This window comes from Crocuta crocuta, unplaced genomic scaffold, assembly GCF_008692635.1.
Source record: "Crocuta crocuta isolate KB4526 unplaced genomic scaffold, BGI_CrCroc_1.0 scaffold559, whole genome shotgun sequence".
In the NCBI taxonomy this organism is placed as follows: Eukaryota; Metazoa; Chordata; class Mammalia; order Carnivora; family Hyaenidae; genus Crocuta; species Crocuta crocuta.
In genome coordinates, this window is record NW_027529454.1 from 12,484 (window position 1) to 34,463 (window position 21,980).

Genomic DNA, 21,980 nt, shown 5'->3' on the forward strand with positions numbered 1-21,980 from the left:
ATTTCCCTGAATTGGTGATTAACTCCCATGTGCCTCAGTTTCCTCATCTGGAAAACAAAGGTCATGATAAGGACTAAACGGGGTGATGTCTCTAAGGGCTGGGGCACTGTTCCCAGTGGGCAGTAGACCAGTCTGTCGGTCATTTCCTTGTCCGTGATGAAGTGGAGGTCACAGGGAGAGTCCTGGTCTGAAGCCCGAGGCAGGCCACCAAAGCACCTTGTTTGTGTAGGAGGATCTCACTCTTCTTCTTCGATGGAGTTATTCATTCCTAAGTGTAATAAGATGTGGCTAAACTTCGATCAGTCCGCTGATTTCACAGCCAGGACCCTCCCCACCATGTCTGTACTTTGCATCTCCCTTTTCTGCCTTTATCCTCCAACATATGCACGTGTGAGTTCTTGTATCAAGCTGGATGCACGGATCTGCCACCGTGGGATGGGGGGCCATGAGCAAAATGGGATCATTACAGGGAAATAAAACAATGTTACATCATTTGTACACCTTGTACACACGGGTTCATGTGCAAGCGGACACTGACATGGCCATCATGAATTGAGGAGGACAGAGGGAGGTACAAGGGGAAGTGATATTTTTGGCAGTAGAGATGCTCAGATGGCACGGAAACCTGTAGACCAGCACTGCCAGTCGTCTTATCTAGTTTTACAGAAAAGGAGCACACATCTCAGAGAGGGTTGTTGACATTCCTGAGGCCAACAGCTAGCGGGAAACTGGGTCTAGCACCTCAAGGATCAGAAGGTAATCATGAGATCCTATTGTGTTCCGTAGGCTCTTAGGTCTACTTGCAAAACACTCCTAACAGCTACCAATAATTGATGCCCACTACATCCTATGACCTACCATTGAAGCTTGTCCTAAACCAAACCGAAATCCACAGAGCCCCAGGTCCTTCCAGGCCCAGAGGTGAGAGCCCTTGGCCCCCTCCTCCCCAGACTCCACCTTTGTAGGCGGATCCGAAGCCACCAGGGGGAGTGCTTGTGTTAACAGCAAAGGGAGTTTGACAGCCCCACTGTCCCCTGTTGGGAGGAGGGCTCCTCCTTCTCTTAAGAGCTCCTTCCGTCATATCACTTACAAACGCATACAAGACATCATCACCTTGAACACAAGCGAGGACTGGGTGAGACGGAAAGTTAGTCTTTGTCCTGTGCCCTGTTTCATGGGAGGAATGGACCTCCAATCTGGTTGTGAGCAGAGCAGCAGCATGGGTCAAAGTGAGTTAAGAAATCAATGCAGTGAGGTGTGCTGACCATTGATTTTTTTAATTTAATGGCACATCATGGCTCAGAAAACAATAGAAAGTAACAGCATGCTCACACCCATAGTAAGAGTGATTATCATTTTGAGAAACTTTTATCTTGGTACATGGAAATGCGTGTGGGTCCGTGTTCAGGCTCAAGATGTAGAAGATATATCTTACTGCAAGTCATTAATGATTAAAACACACCTAAAAAGCTTACTTAAAATCCATATTCCTACACCCCAGATTAGAAACAATTCATGTCTGCCTTGGGAACTTGAACCCTATGTTCTTAATAGATTCCTTGGCAGCTGTGATGATCAGCCAGGTATGAGAACCACATGGAGGGGGCGGGCGTTCCTCACCTGCCCTCCCTCTGCTCTCCCACGGACAGCTTCATGCTCCAGCTGAGCCCTAACAAAGCAAGAGGAGTCACAGAGACCTCACTGGAAGCAGACATTCACCCCCAGGGCAGCCCTGAGCTCTTGGGAACTGAGAAATGAGGGTTGGGTTTCCAGCACCCATAGTCAGACAAACAAAAGCAAAAACCCCTTCCTCCACCCCCCTACTCCAACCCCGGCCCACACACCAGAAAAACAAAACCGTTTTATAGTCAGCCAGGCCTAGGTTCAAGCCCTGATCCTCCAACGTATACCTGTGTGACCATGGGCACGTTATAGGATTTCTCTAAGCCTCCATTTCCTCACCATTTAGGTGAGAATAATTGCCCTTCCCAAGGGTATGTTTGGATTTAATATAATGTGTCCACATGCGTAGATAGATAGCATCAGGCCCCAGACAGATGCTCCATTACAGCAGCTCCCTTTCTGGCCCTATCATACCTCCCTGCAAGCTTAGGTATGCTCTGTCCCCTTTGGGAGACTTAGGCGAAGTTAAGTAGCCATCTCCCCCCAGGGTGGGGTTGGGCCAAGGCTGTTAGTACCTTACTAGGGGAGATTACGTTGTCCAGCCCGGCGGAGCATTTTGCACTCACTGGAGCTCTGCCACCACCCCTGCCTCCACCCCTCCCTTGCTCCTCAGCAGCTCCCCCATGCCTCCCGCCCCGGGGCACAAAGTGAACTCCTCTGTAGGAAGACTGTTGGACCAGTCTGGGGGAGAGCCACTTGCTGCGAAGGGCCAGTCGGTGGATCTTTGGGCAGGGAGGACCCCTTCCCTGCAGTAAGTGCCGGGTGCCCTGCAAAGTGTGGCAGGTGGAGGCGGGTCTGCGGGCAGCCCGGGCCGGAATGCACCCGCCCGGCCCCGAGAGAGGGAGGAGCTGCGCTCCCTGTGGTGCAGGTGGGAAGCCTGGGCACAGGTGTGTCCCCGGCTCTGGGAAGTGATTGCTCCCTGGCCGGCGCAGGCAAATTAAAGCAGAGTCTTGGCCCCAGGATTCAGCTCTGGGAAGCTGCGTTTGTCTCCCAGACGATTCCTCGATTCCTCGGAGGAAGGCCATGGAAGGGGTAAGGCTTGAGGGCTTTCTCGGTGTTCTTTCTAGTGCCTGCCGATAGACAGCTGTGGGAAAGGGCTGTCTCTGCCTCCCGGAGAGAAATAAACGTGTGGTGCTAATGCGGTCCCAGGCGGTTCACGCTGGCCCTGCCCCGGGGGGCCCGGGGACAAAAGGAGGGGACATACTGGGTGTTCTGTGCCATCTCCCCAACTCTCCGGGGGAGAGGGGACAGGAGGCTCTGGGGATGGTGGCACAAGGGGTCCTAGCTCACACCCCAGCGGCTGGGTTTCTGACCTCTTCCCCCAGCCCGAGTGTACCTGCCTGCTGGCCGCTCTGTTTGTTTGCCCTTGTGGACTGTGTTGGGCCCCCTGGTGATGAGTGGGCTTCCTGGTCGGAGGGCAGGGCTGCCTGGCTTGTGCCTTCATTGCGGGCTCCGGTCTTTATTGGCTGTGTGGTTGGGGCAAGTGAGTTCCTTCTCTGGAGCCCCAGGGTTCCTCACTCACAAAAGGGGATTACTATAGAATAACTGGCTGGTGAGATGACTGGAGGAGACGACCTGTGGGCGCGTGCCCAGCACAAAGTCCAGGCGGACTTCCTTCTCCTTGCGTCGCAGCGTGCCGTTTGCAGGGCTGCAGAACTGCTCAGCTCAGGACCTCCTCTCTTTCCTTCCCCAGTTCTCTAGTTAGTCCCTCCTTTTCCCCTCTTCAAAGTCAGTTTCTTTCCAAGGGGGACAGGGATGTGTTTTGCTATGTATGTTCTTTATTATACATTTGGAGCTAAGTCATTTTCTCCTGTGAATCCTATGGCTTCCCTCCCAGAGGTTTGGCTTTAAACGGGGGAGAGGACCCTTATCAAAGCTGTCACCTATCAGAAAAAGCTCCCTTCTGTCCCGCCCCGGCATGAGACGGTCTCTCTGGCTGAGCAGTCCAACTAGTGGAGTTTGGAAAAGAGGAACAAGGGCACACTCCATCTCCCTTCTGAATTCTCTCTCCCCCTAACCTGCGGTCCAGCAGCTTTCCAGAAGCTCCTCCTTGATGGAACAATGTCAGGCTGAATAGACTGTGGTTGTAAGAGACAGAAACTGACTTCTCTTGTGCTGTCCTGATTTACCGAGGCACTGGCACGCACCGTTGGAGTTTATCTACGTGAACCACACAGGGAGGTCGATGCCTTTTACCCTTGTTGGTTTCACACACACACACACACACACACACACACACACGAGATGAAACTGATCAGAATGTCACTTGTCAATATCCTACAGCTAGTCAGTAGCAGAGCGAGAGCATGGGTAACAAATGCTAAGTGCGAACGGTAAGCCAGGTGTCAGTAGCAAGGGTTACAACCGGAAAGCAAGCAGAACATTAGGCAATTTAGCAGTGAGGCATACAAAAGGGCATGTTAGCTAATGTGGTTATGCAACTTTTTCTGTTCATGGAAAGGGGAAAACAATCAGAGAAAGAAGGGTCACTTCTCTTCGTAGAAGGAGCGTTTTGTTTTATTTTTAAGAAGTCAACCAAATATTCATCAGTGCAGCCTCTCCTGAGCACCTGCGCTGTGTTGTCAGGGCCTATTTACACTGTTGCAGGTGCACCAGTGAGCCAGCCAAAAATGCTGCCTTTAGGGGCGCCTGGGTGGCTTAGTCGGTTAGGCGTCCGACTTTCGCTTAGGTCATGATCTCGCGGTTTGTGGGTTCGGGCCCCGCGTCGGGCTCTGTGCTGACTGCCAGCTCAGAGCCTGGAGCCTGTTTCAGTCTGTGACTCCGTCTCTCTCTGACCCTCCCCTGCTCACGCTGTCTCTCCCTCTCTCTCTCCTAGAAATAAATAAGAAAAAAAAAATTAAAAAAAATAAAAAAATGCTGCCTTTATAAAACCTATTCTAGTGGCGAAAACCTATACTGTGTATATGTTTTTATGTATTATGTAATTCTGTGCCTTATATACAACATATATATTATATAATAACACCTATAATATGCATCATATTTAAGATATATGTTATACACATATATTAGGTTGAATGACCGTAGCTGCAATGTAGAAAAAGCAGGGAAGAGTGTAAAGGATGTTGAGACAGCAGATGAGGCTATTTTAAATGGGATAGTTTCAAGAGCAGCATCCACAGGTGATATTTGAACAGAAGCTTGAAAGAAGTGAGGGAGTTGGCTGTGTGGATATCCTAGGAAAAAATATTCCAGAGAGCAAGAATAATAAATGCAAAGGCCCTGTGGCAGATGCTTTTCTGGTCTGTTCAGGAGTAGCAAAATGTCCAGAATGGCTGGTATCAAGAAAGCCAAGTATGGTCAGATCATGCAGGGTCCTGGAAATTGAAATTGTCCTCAGAGAGGGGGAGATCTAAGTGTTGTGAGTGGCATAATAGAATGATCCAGTCGGAGAGAAGAAAAGAGGGAGTGAGGGAGAGAGAGAGAAAGAGACAGAGAGAGAGAGAGACAGAGACAGAGAAAACCCCAAGCAGGCTCCATCCTCAGTGTGGAGTCCAACACAGGGTTCAATCCCACAGCCCTGGGATCATAACTGAGCCTTAATCAAAAGCCAGAGGCTCAACGGACTGAACCACCCAGGGGCTTACATTTTAAAGGGATCACCTGGCTACTGTTTTGAAAATAGAAGCTAGGGAGAGAGCAAGCACAGGCTTCGGCTGACCAAGCGAGAGGACGTGGTGCCTCAGGCCAGGGTGTTTAGTAAAGGTGGCTAGAAGTGGTCAGATTCTGGATACATCATAAAAGTCAAGTCAGAAGGATTTACTGATGGACTGGATGTCCACCAAGTACCCCAAGTATGGGGTAAAAAATCATCTGACTCCAACGTGCAAAGCCGGAGCACCTGAGAGAACTTGAATGCGGTGATTTAAGATGGAAGAGGTTTTCAAGGAGATCAGGCATCAGTTTTACTCATTGAGATTGTAGGATACAGAGAAATACTTTATTGTGGCAGGGCACTCCGTTTTAGAGCGGTTTCTTCTGCATCAATAGATACCTGAACAATTGGAGGTGCCTGAGTGGCTCAGTCAGCTAAGAGCCTGACTCTGGATCTCAGCTCAGGTTATCATCTCACAGTTTGTGGGATTAAGCCCATGATGGGCTTTGCGCTGACAGCAGGGAGGCTCCTAGATTCCCACCTCCTCCCTCCCTCCCTCTGTCTCTGTCTCTCTCTGTCTTTCTGTCTTGCTCTCTCTCTGTCGGTGCCCCATGCCTGTGCGCGCAGGTTCTCTCTCTCTCTCTCTCTCTCTCTCTCTCTCCCTCTCAAAATAAGTCAATAAACATCAAAAAAAATTTTTTTATAGTTTATTTATTTTTGAGACAGAGACAGCATGAGTCGGGGAGGGGCAGAGAGAGAGACACACACACAGATTCTGAAACAGGCTCCAGGCTCCGAACTGTCAGCACAGAGCCCGATGAGGGGCTGGAACCCACGAACAGTGAGATCTGACCTGAGCCGAAGTCGGACGCTCAACCAACTGAGCCACCCAGGTGCCCCTTAAATTTTTTTTAAAATGCACAGCTGAACAATTAGATATCCTTCACTGTTTCTGGTTATAATAAATGTGTCTTCTCCCCTGCTGAGAGAAGGCTCAAGGGAATTCTATAAGAATATATTTTATTATGTAGTTTAGGCACCCAAACAGGTTGAGGAGTCTTTTTCCAAACTTAAAGTGAGGTTATGGCTCAGTGCACTCCTCAACCAGGTAAGTTTGCACTTAGCCACACAGTCTTGGCAAGAGAGAATCCTAGCGTTTTTGAGCTGGGAATGCTTTTCAGTTGGGATGCTTACAAAATGGTACTTGAGTTTTGATGAATAAACATTGGAGTTGTAGGTGAAAGACTGATATTGGTGTTTACTTCTGCTTCTTATTAGCCAAGTGATTTGAGCAAGTCCTTGAAGCAAAACGTAGGACTTGGGAGATTTCTCAAAGACCAAGCAGTCTAACACTCCCATTTTAAAGATGGGGAAACTTGGGACCCACTGGGGAAAAGTGGCAACACATTTTTAATTCTCAAGTTAGCTAACATACAGTGTAGTCTTGGCTTCAGGAGTAGAGTCCTGTGACTCATCACTAACCTACAACACCCAGTGCTCTTCCCAGCAAGTGCCCTCCTCCATGCCCGTCACCCATTCCCCCCCAACCCCCCTACACCAACCTTTAGTTAATTCTCTGTATTTAAGAGTTTCTTATGGTTCGCCTATCTGTTTTTATCTTACTTTTCCTTCCTTTCCCCTGTGATCACCTGTGAAGTTTCTCAGATTCCAAATATGAGTGAAGTCATATGATATTTGTCTTTTTCTGACTTAATTTGCTTAGCATTATGCCTTCTAGTTCTATCCATGTTGTTGCAAATGGCAAGATTTCATTCTTCTTCATCATGGAGTACTATTCCATTGTGTGTGTCTTTGTATGTATGTATATACATACACACACACACATCACACACACACCATATCTTCTTTATTCACCAGTTGACATTTAGGCTCTTTCCATAATTTTGCTAATGTTGATAGTGCTGTGATAAACATGGGGATGCCTGTGTCCCTTGGAATCAGCATTTTCGTATCCTTTGGATAAATTCCTAGTAGTACAATTGCTAGATCATAGGGTAGATCTATTTTTAATTTTTTTTGAGGACCCTCTACACTGTTGACCAGAGTGACTGCACCAGTTGGCATTCGCATCAGCCGTGCAAAAGGGTTCCCCTTTCTCCACATCCTCACTGACATGCGTTGTTCCCTGAGTTGTTCATGTGGTGTGATGTGGTATCTCAGTGTGGTTTCGATTTGTATTTCCCTGATGAGGAGGGATGTTGAGCATCCTTTCAGGTGTTGCCCAACAGACACATTTGGTAGCAACTTCTTCCCTGTGCCACATATACAGTGGGTGCTCCGTGACTGTTTTTGTTAACTTTGAGAGTAAACTTGAAGGCAGCAGATCTCTAGGCCCTACTCTTTGATTATCTGATAGATACTTCCCAAACGTCTTCTGTGAGCCAGGCCCTCTCATAGATGCCATCTAGTTAGTCTTGCAGGGGGAAATGTCAAGAAAACAGACAATTTGGGTATTAAATGAAAAGCAGAGTGATGAAGAGCGCTCTAAGTTATGATGAAAAGCACTGAAAGAGTAGGTGCCTAACCCAGGGTGGGGTTCACCCAGGCTCTGTAGAAAAACTGGTGAGAGAGGGAGGGAGGGAGAGGGAAGAAGAGTCGACAGGGAGACAGAGACAGAGATAGAACATGAGGGTGAAGATGGACCAGATGAAAACCTGACTAGCATATGTACTTTATCCTATAAGGCCAAGAGCATTACAGAGGGACTTCACCTCCAAAATGGGGAAAGTGAACTAAATGTCCCCTAGAGTCTTGTCATGCTCTGATATTCTTGGACTGCAGGACTTTCCCAAAATCACCAGTGGCTTTTTATTTTTTAATTTTCCCTAATGTTTATTTCAGAGAGAGAGAAGAAAGATCATGTGTACCACTGAGGGAGGGGCAGAGAGAGAGACAGAATTTGAAGCAGGTTCCAGGCTCTCCATGCAAAGCCCGATGTGGGGCTTGAACTTATGAATCACAAGACCATGACCTGAGCTGAAGTTGGATGCTTAACCAACTGAGCCACCCAGGTGCCCCAACAAGTGGCTTATGTTTGACAGAACGGAGTCCAGAACCCAGGTTCTGAATGCCTTTAAAACCACTTAGTAAGCCCTCAAGAGCAATTCCAAAAGATTTTTATATATTTTTATTTTTTCTGCGTAATATGATTTTCCGCTGAATGATACGATTTTTCATGAGTAACTCACAAGACAGGGTACATGTTTAAAAAATAAAAAGTGGACCAGCCCCTGGAGGGGGGTGGTACTAGAAAGGACTGTCTGCTGTTAAGAGCTTGCTCCTGGGAGAGCAGTGTGAGCTGGGGATTAAGATCCAATTGCTGGGGTCAGATTTCCTGTGAGTCTCAGAAGAATTTCTGAGGAGGAGAAAAGGGAAAATCACTCAGTTATTGGCCATTCTGAAAGACTGGCCACATCTCTCCTGTCTTTGCAAAGAACTAGTGCCGAGCCCTCTTGAAGTGTCGTCGAGTCCTCGATGGTAAGGACTTGAGTGACCAGCACACCTGCAGGGCTGACCTTGTGCTGGCTGGTGTGATCCCACATCACAGACCCCAAGAGGTAGTGACCTACACGTTGAGTCTGGTCTTCCCTGCTGTGAAGTGTGTACCCTCGTTTCTCTGCTGGAGATGGTTCTAACATGCAAATTTGATCATGTCCCTCCCCTGCTGAGTCCCCCTCAGTGGCCCTCACTGTCTGTGGAGTAGCCCAAGACCTTGAGCCTGGCTCACAAAGCCAAGGTGTTTCAGTCCCGGCCCTGTGAGCTCCACTTCAGCCTCCTTGTGCTCCAGGCTGGTGTTCCCGCACACACACTCTTCTTCTGGAATGCTGATTTCTACTTGGTTTAAGACTCAGCTCAGGGAGTATGGGTGGCTCGGTTGGTTAAGCGTCTAACTCTTTATTTCAGCTCATGTCAGGATTTCACGGGGTGCCTGGGTGGATCAGTCGGCTAAGCGTCCGACTTCAGCTCAGGTCATGATCTCACAGTTCATGAATTCAAGTCCCATGTCGGGCTCTGTGCTGACAGCTCAGAGTCTGGAGGGTGCTTCAGATTCTGTGTTTCCCTCTCTCTCTCTGCCCCTCCCCTGCTCATGTTCTCTCTCTCCCCAAAAATACACGTTAAAAAAATTTTTTTTAAAAGAAAAAGGATTTCACATCAGACTCTGTGCTGACAGCATGGAGCCTGCTTGAGTTTCTCTCTATCCCTCCCTCTCTCTCTCTCTCTCTCTCTGCCCCGGTCCCTCCCTCAAAAGAAATAAAATTAAAAACAAAACACAACAAAAGACTCGGCTCAGCTGTCTGCCTGGACTGGGAGATCGCGGAGGGCAGGGACTGGGCTCTGCTCCCAGAGGCAGCACTGCCTGGTGCCTGAAAGCAGGGACTCTGGGGCAGCCTGGCTGGTTCTGCTTAGCGCTCTATCATTTCCTTACTGTTCAGCCTTGAGAAAGTTACTTCATCTCTTTGTGCCCCAATTACCTCTTTTGTAAAGGGACATCATGGTACTTACATCTTAGCATTCAAGCGGGGTTTAAATAAGTTAATACACGTAAAGAGCTTGAACAGCTCAAAAGGCAGGTAATTCTACACACTAAAGTAGCAATAAGTTATAATAATGCATGAACTGTTCTGCCTTCAATTGTGTCCCATCCTCTCAAAGCCATACGTGAAAGGCCTAACCCCCATTACTTGAGAAGGTCACCTTATTTGAAGGTAGGGCCTTTACAGAGATCAGTTAAAGTGAGGTGGTTGGGGCAGATCTAATCCAATACAACTAGTGTCCTGATAGACAGGAGGAGTGGGGACAGACACACACACTGAGAGAAAGCAGTGAAAAAGGAGATGCGTCCTCACACACCAAAGCCATGAAATGCAAGGACACAATTTGCCTGAGTTTCCACTTGGAAAACTATGAAACAACAGGTGGAGTGATATAGTCATAACATTCTTATTGTCCCTCAAGCCTCTCCTTCAGAAAAGACGTCCCTTCGTGGCAGGCATTCACGATGAAAACCAGTGATAGCTCATCCAGCAGAAAAGCAGAGCCTGACAACGTCCTTCATCTAAAAGGTTGCTCCAAAGTATAACTGCAATTGTTGGAGTACTTCCCTNTTGTAAAGTTGGTTTCCATATACCCTGTTAACTTCTTAAACTACCTACAGGTGAAGGTGTTCATCCTTACCTCAGTGGGATATAAACCTCCCATACTTTTATTCGTCCTGAAGACAGATCTATTGACTTTTAACTTCGCAAGGCTGATACAGGAAAACATACCCAAATTCTAGGCTCCCTGTTGGGGATGTTTACAGTAAAACCCTGTGATCCACTCCAACCCAGAAATGCAGTGTGGACCTGGGGGCTGTGAGGGCTGAGAAGGAATCTCAGTTACTGCCTTTCTTAGCCACCAGTGCTGGGTGAGAGAGAGCCCTATCCAGCCAGAGGAAGCTGTGTAGTAGGGGTTAGGTGCATGGATGAGGCTTCCAGAAATTCAAATTCAAGCTCCACCCACTCAGGACATTAATTCTAAACATCAAGTCTTCGGTCTGAAACCTTAGAGTAATAATACATTGGGATAACTTATTAAGGTTGTCCAAGGATATACATGAAATGCCTTTCTTTTGTTCACTTTTCCCTCCCAGGCAGGTAGAAGGAGTTCTGTTTTGAGAACCAATCGAGGTTCTAGCAGTATGTCTATGTGACTTTGGGCAAGTCTTGAAAATTTTCACCTATAAAACAACATGTTGAATCAAGGGTCATCAGTTAATTACCACTCAGTGCTGACATTGAAAAATTGTATATCAGACATCAGAGGAGATGTCTGGTCCATGAGGAGGCCAAGAAGATGAGCGATGTTTGTTTTATGTATTGGTAAACCCATGGCTTTTACTCCCAAGTGGAATTTGAAACCACTCATGGCTTAATTGTCTCCATGTTTCTTTATGCTTCTCTGGCTTAAACCATGGTAGGATAGTACTGAGTAACTAATAGTCTCAGGTCAAGTGCTGGTTCACATTTTGGCTCCATGACTTTCGGGTTACGTGTTGAGTCACTGGATGCAGAGCCCCTCTGACTCCCATTGGGCATGTAGTGTATGTGTATGAGGAGAGAGACCTTTAGGTGAAATCACTGAGATTTCAGTATTGCTTGGTTACAACAAAACCTAACCACTATATACCCCAGAGTGTTCTTTGCAAAGCACATATGTTGATTTCCCATTGCTGCTGTAGAAAATTACAACAAAGCTGGCAGCTTAAAGCACCACAATTTCATTCTCTCATGGGTCTGGAGGTCAGGAGTCTCAAGTTGGTCTGCAGGGCTGGGTTCTTCTGAAGGCTGTAGGGAAAAATCGGTTTTCTCACATTTTTCTGTTCAGAAGCCATCTGCATTCATTGGGCTGTGGCCCTTTCTTCCAGCTTCAAAGCCAACAGCATAGCACCTTCCTTTCTTTCTGACCTCTGCTTCCATCCTTATTTCTTCTAAGACTCTGACTTTCCTCCCTTTCTCTTAAAGGGCCCTTATAGTTTTATTGCACCCCCCTAGATGCTAGTGGATAATCTCTCCATGCCAACAACTTTAACTCCATCACATTCCTAGATCCCCTTTGACCATGTAAGCTAACCTATCCACATGTTCTGAGGATTAGGGCAGGGACACCTTTGGGAGGGGACATTGTTTAGCCTCCCATAGTCCTAGACTATCATGACCATTATTCATCCCAGTGCTATCTTGTTTTTCAAAGCATGTGTCATAGTTGTTTAAAAAAAAAAGAAAGAAAAGTATGTAGGTAGCTACTTAATTTCTCCCACTCTGGATCATAAATTCCCTAGAAGAGAGGCACCTGGGTGGCTCAGTCGGTTAAGCATCCCACTTCAGCTCAGGTCATAATCTCATGGTTCGTGGGTTCAAATAAATAAATTCCCTAGAAGAGAAAGCACCTATTTTTTTAAATGTTTTTATTTATTTCTGAGAGAGAGAGAGAGAGAGAGACAGCGTGAGCAGGAGAGGGTCAGAGAGAGAGGGAGACACAGAATCTAAAACAGTCCCCAGGCTCTGAGCTAGCTGTTAGCACAGAGCCAGATGTGGGGCTCGAACCCACGAACCATGAGATCATGACCTGAGCCGAAGTCGGACGCTTAACCAACTGAGCCACCCAGGTGCCCCAGAAAGTGCCTATTTCTTAATCATTGTTCTCTCTCCTGATGGCTTAAATGGTTAAACATAACAATGATGAAAATAGATAACATTTTTGGGGGCTAGGCAGTATGTTCAGCCCTTCCTGTGAATAATATACTTTAATCTGCACAACAACCTAACAAGAATATGTAGCATTACTTTTCCTGTTTTGAGGCAGAGAGACTAAACCTAGGTGGGCTGGAGGAACTAGCCCACAAGGCCACCCCTCTAAATGATGGGTTTAGTAGCTCTATCCAAGCTTGTGTGACCCCAGAGAGATCGCTCAGTTAACAGACAATGTACCAAGAGCCTATGAAATAAAACCTACTTTAGACCTCCCTCAAACTGCTCAGAGTTTACTGGGAGATGTACAAAACACTATAATAAATACAGTATGACAATTATTATGTAATATGGACAGTACCATATGTTCAACTAACTGAGGGAGTAGATAGGAAGACTGCTTTAAGAATGTCTTCGCTCAACATGGGTGAATCAGAGAAGGCCTTCCCAAGGGAGATAATTTTCTATTCCAGTTTTAAAAGATGAAGAGTGTTCACCAGGCAGCAGGGGATGGACGGGGAGAAGCATTCCAGGCATACAGAACAGTATATGCGAAGGAACTGAAATAGGAAACAGCATGGCATGTCTGAGGATAAAGGGACAGTGGCAGAAGAGACATGTGGAGACTCTCACGCCCTTGCTGAGGACTGTACCCTCCACACAGCACTGGACAAGTACAGGGGTGAAGAGTGCGTGGGCTGGCAGGAAAAAGACACTGGGGCGGAGTTAACTAAACCCTTCTCCTCCTCATGTTGTTTATGAGCCAGAGGCTATGTGGTTAGAGAATTGCTTTTTTCAAAGTTTGAGACAGAGTGTCATAGAATCATTATAAACTCTTGCTTTAAGCCACCCGCTCATCCCCCCACCCAGCCCCCATGAGGTTTATTCATCCATTCATTAATTTGGAATGTATTTTTTGAGTACTCTACATGTGGTATGTGCTGTGTGAGACCCTGAAATACCAACTCCTTTTCTTTGGTAAGCCAGTTCCAAGGGTCAACTGAGCTTTCCATCTGGAGAATTCTTTTCTGTCGGCTCCACAGCATTGATACCTACTTAAAGATAATGTCTTGAGTCTTTGTTGGATTCTGGTGGGTTTTTTTCATTTTTGCTGAAAATCAGATTTAATGTTGAATACCCCAATTGCTTCAAACTTCTATTCCTCCCTTATCCCAAGACATTATTCTTACTTTAAATTTATTTATTTAAATTCAAGTTACTTAACATACAGTGTAGTATTAGTCTCAGGAGTAGAATCCAATAATTCATCACTTACATATAACACCTAGTGCTCATCCCAACAAGTCCCCTCCTTAATGCCCACCACCTAATTAACCCATCTCCCTTCCCACCCCCCTCTCCAGCAACCCTCAGTTTGTTCTCTGTATTTAAGAGTATCTGTTATTTATTTTTATTCAAAGTATTCCATATTTCATTTTATTTGATATGCATAAGAAGAACTTTATGAGGTAGACAGGACAAATAGAATTATTAGTATTTTAAGTATTACCAAAAATGGGATTTTATATCTTCAATGGGCCAATGAAAATTTTAGTTAGTTTTCTCAGGTCATAGGTTCTGCAGGAATAATTTCTATAGGGTTGTATAAGATTATAGCTAGCGAATTTCACATGTGCCTGATTTCACTGACTGACCGGTACCAAGCTAGACTCACGGATTTCTAATCCTTACTACCATTTCAAAACTATAAGGGATCCTGTTCTATAGATGAGTACATTGAGGCTCTACGAAGCTGAGTGACTTCTTCAAGATCAGAGTGACATGGTAGATATTCCAACCCTGGATTGATTCCAGTTATTATTTCTATTTTCATGTTAGGCTCAATGAGTCAAAAGTTTATATGTTCTTCTTGAGGACCCAAGGTTCTATATCTTAAAAATCAGAAAGCTAGAGTACCTCCTCCTTTTCATCTTTCTGCTGTCAAAGCTAAGTAATTGCCTCTGATTTTTTTTCTTTCTGCCAGCATCATCCGATATTAAAGCATTATTATATCTTCTTATCAATTCGCACAGAAAAATCTCATTTAATGTTCTGTGAAGTCATGCATTCTCGTCAGCAGAGCCTGACTCTATCTGCCCTTCAACTATTTTGGCTGTTTACCACAAGCTGGTATATCTGAGCTAAGTAACAAATTCTGACCCAGCACTCATTAAGTATCAATTCAGGACCATTTCCATCTAGTTGCCTTTGTCAGTTTCTTTTCCTTGCTAGGTTTCCCTATGTGTTTTCCAGATTTAGCTGACAGAAAGCTAAGAGAAGCCTCAGCCTCCAGGAATGAGTAAAAATGGGTGCATGGATGGAGTTCAAGGAAAGCAGCACTAAATGCTTAAAGGGGGAAGTCCTGTGTTGCTGTCCATTGTTCTGAACTACTATTGTTGGCTTGGCTGGGTACTAGGTGGGAAAATGGAGAGAGCAATGAGGGAAAGAGAGCAATTGCCTATGGTCATTTCACAAAATGAGTAAGACCAAGCAGGAGACTGGAACAAAACCTCCAAGAAAACCAGTGGATACTGCATATCAGAAGAAGAGGGAGACCAACATGGAAGCATTTCTATTATTGAAAACTAAAATGGCCACGTCTCAGAACAGATATATTTTTTCTGCTTGAAACCATCAGGCCAATTCTGTGCATATTTCCTCAGTGTGTACTCATTGTCATGGATAATCATTTCATCATACTAAAAATCACAGTGGTCATCATCAACATCATTGTCCCTCTCCTCCTCCTCATCTGTCTCATTATCAATATCCCAACTGTCCTTATCAAAATATCATTCCAGGGGCCTCCTTTGTGCTAGGCACCAGGCTGGTGTTGATGCCTATGGCAGTCCTATGATATGAATAGTTGTATGCCCATTTTATTTATCAGGAAATAGGGGACAGCGAACTGAAATAGCTTTGTCAAGGAGACAGAGCCTGAATTCATAGAGATAGGATTCTAATCTAAGATCTTTCAACCCCAAAGCCCAAGTTCTTAATCCTGTTGCTGCACTTGAAGTAGCTTTTAGCATAATGAGGAAGGGGAAAATGTGAAAGACCGTAACAGTGAATCACAACCTCTTGCTGATGGAAGGCTTCCATGGGGACTTGCAATGGAGCTGAGTCAAGCAAGACAAATATTTTTCAGACCATAAAAAGGAAGAGCATTTACGGCAGAGGGTGAAATATGTGCAAAAGCATGGAGGCATGCAGTCCTCCAGCAAGTACTTCATGTCTTCTCTGATCCAGGCACTATGTTAGGAAACCCAAAGGTGAATAGGAGACATAAGAGTGCATCCAGTGCAGTGGATGAACTAGAAAAGATAAGTATGGAAGCTTCTAGAACCATTAGAATTTATAGGGGAAGGTAAGAGGAAAATAAACTGTTAATAATATACCTGTATTGTGCTTTACAGTGTACCTTCTCATGCCTAGACTGATCGTGACCTAGTACATAATAGGTAATCAATGAATGACTGACTGAATGATCCCTGTTGACCTTTAAAACAACCCATTTGCTAGTTAGTTCCATGAGGGCAGAGAATACTTGGTCACCACTATCACTGCCTATATCTGCAGTGGGGCCCCTGAGTCACACAACTCCTGAGGAAGCAGTTCACATGGCAGTCTGTGTGAGTGATCTGTGTGATCACACGGTGTGTGACTAGTGTCCCGTAGATGTGCAACATGGTTGGGTGGGCTCATATCTGAATTAGAGGATTAACATTTGTTGACTGAATAAGATAATGAATGAAGAAGGCAGGAAGGAATGCTAGTCAGAGATTAAGGCTATTCAGTCTCTTACTCCTGCAGGAAGCATCCATTAAGTCTGCTGTAAATCAGCATTATCTCTTTCACAGATAGGAAAGATATCTACAGTGCCTGCCTCAAGGCACATCTAGTGAGTGGAAGAGCCAAAAGTGGATCCCAGGACTCTCCTGGTCAGTGCTTTTCTACCACAGCACACAGTTTCTCTCTAATTTCCATCAGTTCAGGGTTCCCTCCAAGAGGCCAAGGATGCCTCTGTCCAGGAGACAGCTGGGCTGCCGAATGTGGCATTGGCACCGCACAGTTGCTACCCTCCCAAGGTGAAGGAAACTGGGTGCTGGTGCCTTTTTCAGGGATGGCGTATAACTAATTGCTGCAGTAAACGTCCCTCATGAGTGGCTCTGGCTTCTCTATTCTTTGAGTAAAGAAGATTCTGAGATTTGGTGAGTGGATTAGCAGAATGCATATTTAGAAAGCATGGACTGCCGAGCATCAATTTTGGCTGAAGAAATTTTGCTTCAGATAAAAGGACTTGGGAATGCTCTCTGCTCTTTGGTTGCCTTCTTGGACTGTTTGCAGGCAACAATTGAGGCCGTGTTGGTGTGTTAGAAAGAGGTAAGGAGGTGTGGGGGAGGTCAGAAAGCCTAGTTGGCCATTTATTCCCTCTCCACTCGTGAACAAAGGGTTTGTTCCTCCAGCTTTAGTATCTTCATCTGTAAGACAAAGCTCCTCACTTCTCCGTTGCCCATAGTGAAAGAGGAAACAAGATGGATGAAAAGGGACTAACCCAATGTGGTAGAATGAAAAGAGCTTGAGTTTTGCAATCAAACCTCATTTTTTTTTTTAAGTTTATTTTTATTTGAGAGAGTGTGTGCATGCAGGGGAGGGATAAAGGGAGAGAATCCCCAGCAGATTCCACACTATCATTGCAGAGCCTGATGTGGAGCTCAAACTCATGAACTGTGAGATCATGACCTGCTGAAACCAAGAGCTGGACTTGGTTAACTGACTAAGCCACCCAGGCATCCCAGAATTCATTTTTGAATCCAAAGTTACCACTTAATAGTGATGGAACTTCACTAGCAACTGTAATAATCAAAATCATGATAATAGTTACCTAGCATTTATAGAAAATCTAAGTAACAAGCACTGTGGTTTGCCCAAATTAACAGGCAACAACAGTGTAACTGTTGCCATGTTATTGACAAGAGCCAGGTAATGAAGGTGAGGTTCAGCCACCCAGCTGACAGTGAAAAGGCCGGGATCCGAACACTGACTCTGAAGTATATGGCATGTTTTTTCATCTCTAAGCTAAACTGCTTGCTCCCCAAGCCTGTTTTCTTGGCTATAAAATGAGGATAATAACCCCTGCTCTGCCACGTTGTCAGGAGAGTCTGTGCTCTTATGTGGAAGGCACCCATTGCAGTGGTACAAGCTCAGGAATGGGGTGGTGGGTGACGGGGGTGTGGGGGATGCACTACATGACAAGAGGGACTTGTCTTATGCCAGGTCTTAGAGATGAAGCCTATTTCTGTTACTGGAGAAGGAAGATACGGAATAGGCAGAAGAGCAGTCAGAAGCTGCTCTGTCTTATTTAAAAAACAAAGCGCAACAAAAACATCTATTGCCTGTAAAATCTGTCCCAGTTGCCTTTGGAATGGTGTCTGAATTCTTTGGTGGTTTCTTCACACAACTGGGACTCAAACGTGAAGAACAAACCTAAGAAATTAAAATGGCCGTGCTGGCTAAGGAGTTTACGTCATAAGCTGGAGGGTGAAGGCAGTAAAGTGGCTCAAAGGAGTTATTCAACCCTTTGCTTTTCAGCTTTCGGTAAATCACACTTGAAATAAAACTGTCGTTAACCCATCCCAAAGGACACTGAGCGACTGTTTAGGGCTCAAGAGGGCAGCAGGGAGGGCAGGAAGCCCCTTCAAATAAGGACACTCTGTGGTTGAGGTTTCCAACTTGCTGGTAGCAAATTTCTAGGGAAGCCTCCCCCGTTTCTGCCCCAAATTGCAGTGCTGAACGAGCAGGGAGAGTGTAATGGGGAAGCTGGCTGGGGGTATAGTTTGAAGACTGGCCTGTGCACACAGATGGTCCGTTCTGACTCTGGGACCTTCCCCCCAGTCTGCTGAGCCCACCTGGAGTCCCCTTGCTGGAGCCACATTCTGAACTTAGCATTTGAAAATATATAACCTAATTTTTCCACTGAGCCCCTCACCCCCACCACAAAATGCAGTTAACCAGCACTACTTCAGTATCTTGAAGCAATATCTGGAGCCCATGTGTTCTTTTGTTTGTTTTTGAGGGGGGTTTTGGTTTGTGATTTCCTAAAAGGCATTATGAACCTCATGTGTTTTGAATGAGTAGTGACCCCCCCCCTTTTTTTGCCATGCCTGAGGGTTTTCTGTCTTGGTTGAGGCGATTTGGAGACTGCAAAACACCAATTTCTAATTCACCCTGTCCCTGTATGGTCTGCACAAGTATGTTGAACCATAACATGCAAATGTGTGTTCATAAGTTTGTTTTTAATGGCTTGCAGGGCCTCTCAGGCAGACTCAGGCGGGTGTCTCTCCCTCCCCATCTCCCGTTTCAACCAACTGTGGACCCCACACTGGCCAGGCTCACTCAGGCCTCCAGTCTCACAAATGTCTCCTCTGTCCTGAGTACCCACCCCCCAACTTGTTGGCCATGTCTGACTTTCTCCAGGAAGGTCTTTGTGCTCCCCAAGCCCAGTTAGGTGTCCTTCTGCCCATGCCTGGTGCTGCCTTCTCACAGCCATGCCCATGGGGACCCATCACTGGTTTCCTTGTTCATCTTTTCCATAAGACTGTAGACCCCATGATGGCAAGACCTGTGTCTGTCTTCTTCACTTATGTGACCCATCATCGGCATGCAACAGAGGATTGCTGGATAAATTTGTGAGCAGACTAATGAAAACCTGTCACTGGAGAAAAGGTGTGCTATAGCTGAGTTTAAATGTCACTGACCCCTGTCCCCAGAGCCACACCGAGCAGTTGGGTCGTCATGCTGGCCACCAGGATGAGGCCGTGTGCGATCTTCTCTGTAAACCTAAGTTTATTTAAACACACACACACACACACACACCCCAAAAACTCTGACATCAGGGCTGAGTTCTGGATGCTTGACTCAGATACTCATTAGGCATATGAAATGTGGGTGCAAAATGAACAAACCTTTTTTAAAATGTAACAAGAGAGGTGCCTGCGTGGCTCAGTCGGTTAAGTATCCAATTTAGGCTCACGTCATAATCTCGCAGTTTGTGAGTTGGAGCCCTGTGTCAGGCTCTGTGCTGACCGCTCACAACCTGGAGCCTGCTTTGGATTCTGTGTCTCCCTCTTTCTCCGCTCCTCCCCTGCTTGTGCTCACGCTCTTTCAAAAATAAACATTTAAAAAAATAAAAAATAAAAATGTTAAAGAAAAAGGAAAAAAAGTTTTATTTGAGCCCAAATTAAGATAGCCTGGGTTACACAATCCTCACAAACAAGAGAGTGTTCAGAAAAAGGAACATTTGGTGCAGGGTTATATATATGTTTCTCTTTTTACATAAAGAGTTACAAATCAGCCTGACCAAAGACATTCCAGAAAGTTATGGACTTTATCTTAATGCATTTAGCATGTGCAAGGCTGTGTGACTTTAATCTTATGGGTTGTTTCTTATGTTTATGTTTGGAATGCTCCTTTTTGGTTATTTTTTTTTTTTAACAGAGTAGGTGTACAATGTGTGTTCAGGGCAGAAATAGAGCCCATGCTTTGAGGTTTTCTTGGGTCATTTTGACCTGGGTAAATGTTAAAGTATAGCTTTCTAGGAGCCCTTGGAGCAGGTCCCATAAATCTGCAAAGTTAAAAATTTCCCTTTATCAGACCAAACCATGTTTCAGAAACTTTGGTCCTCAGTTTTGTCCTCCTCTGGGGCACAGCTTGGAAGCCCATTGTAGGGATTATGGTAATTGAGACAAAGTGCACATGTTGCTATGCTCAGTGCTTAGAACCATACTAACATAATAAGATGTAACATTCACAGAATCCAGTGCACTTTTCATATTCTTTTATCTAGAATTCCTCCTAATTTTTACGCAGTTCCCCCGTCCATAAATGCTTTCTGATCAGATCAATTCAATTAAGAAATATTGTCATCTACACTCTGTGTACCTAAGTGTAGTGACAGAAACGAGTGGAAGAGAGTACAGTCTGGTCCACACCCCGAAGACATCAGTAGCAGTGGGGTTCAGGTAAATCAGACACCTAGAGGGATGATTTTAATAAAATTAAGTAAATGGAAAGACAGAGGTAAACAGTGCTATAAAGCAGGGAACAGGTATTCTTAGGCTGGCCTAAGCGCTGGAAAAGGCTTCTGGGATGGATTGATTGCTCTTCTGAATCTCAGAAGATGAATAAGTTTATGTAGGCAAGTAAGTATGGAATGGCATTCCAGGCAGAGGGAACAGCATGAACAAATGCACGGGGGCAAGTCCAGTTTTAATGAAGGGGTCAGTTAGAGGCAGGAAGTAGTGGGAAATGAGGCTGGGAATGGATGCAGGAAAAGATCAGGGACCTACGTGTATGGCTGTGGAACATATAATTTATCCTCAAGATAATGGGGACCACTGAAAGGTTTTAACAGAGGAGGATGTGATTCAAACTGCAGTGTAGATGCAACATTAGCATGGATTTAATTTGTAGGTCTCTAAGACCTCTTTTTAAAGACCTGTAAGGTCTCTTTTAAAAAACATTTCCTCTAGGTCTTTACCCCAGAAATCCATTCACGTTTTGTTTTTTTGTTTTTTTTTTTTACTCCATTCTCATTTGGCAAATACTTATTGTGTACTTAGTAAAGCCTCATACTTGAGCCTTTACTTTGAGCTCTACAAAGACAAGTCTTTCTATCTTCCTTCAGAGAGTTCACAGACTCTTCAGGAAGATGGGCNGTTTTTGTTTTTTTTTACTCCATTCTCATTTGGCAGATGCTTATTGTGTACTTAGTAAAGCCTCATACTTGAGCCTGTGAGCTCTACAAAGACAAGTCTTTCTATCTTCCTTCAGAGAGTTCACAGACTCTTCAGGAAGATGGGCATCTACTTGGGTAATTGCAGTAGGGCGTGGAAAGTAGTGAGAGGCAGGAGACTGTAAGAGATACACAGATGAGATGCTATGAGACCTGTTTCCCAATCTATTCCTTGGCCCAGATGCTGAGCTGACTATACAACATTCCAAGTGATTCATAAAATATGGACCGACCCCCCCACCCCCACCCCCAAGAGATTCTGTGTCGGTGGGGCAGGTTCAGAAGTCCTCAGGACATTCCCATGTCTGGCCAGATCTAAGACCATTGCCAACCGAGGTCTGAGGAAGGAGACATCTTAGGCTGCAGCAGCTAGTAAACTGGGAAGAAGTCCTGGGGCCCAGGGATTCATTTGGTGGAGCCAGCAATCTGCTAGAGCTGGGGTACCAGAACAGACACCTCGGTGAGAGAAGAGATGGTGATCCAAGAGGGAGATCCCTGAAATTGATGTGCTGGATGGTCCAGCTATTGGTAATGACAAAGTCTAGGGTGTATCTGTCGGAGAGTGTTGGCTGAGAAACGGTGGAAGAGATCACCGAGAGTGATGTTAGAAGGGCTATCGATATGGATTCTAAATTTG

At 45.4% G+C, this 21,980-nt stretch overlaps 1 protein-coding gene across 1 annotated transcript in view; it reads left to right on the forward strand.

Moving 5' to 3' along the window:
- The first annotated feature begins 2,306 nt into the window (after nt 1-2,306).
- FYB2 (FYN binding protein 2) overlaps nt 2,307-21,980 on the forward strand; it is a 121,070-nt gene continuing 101,396 nt past the window's right edge. Inside the window, 4 exon segments of the mRNA XM_077760769.1 lie at nt 2,307-2,504; nt 2,506-2,552; nt 2,554-2,629; nt 2,632-2,715. Of these exon segments, the coding sequence (XP_077616895.1) occupies nt 2,307-2,504; nt 2,506-2,552; nt 2,554-2,629; nt 2,632-2,715 (405 nt within the window).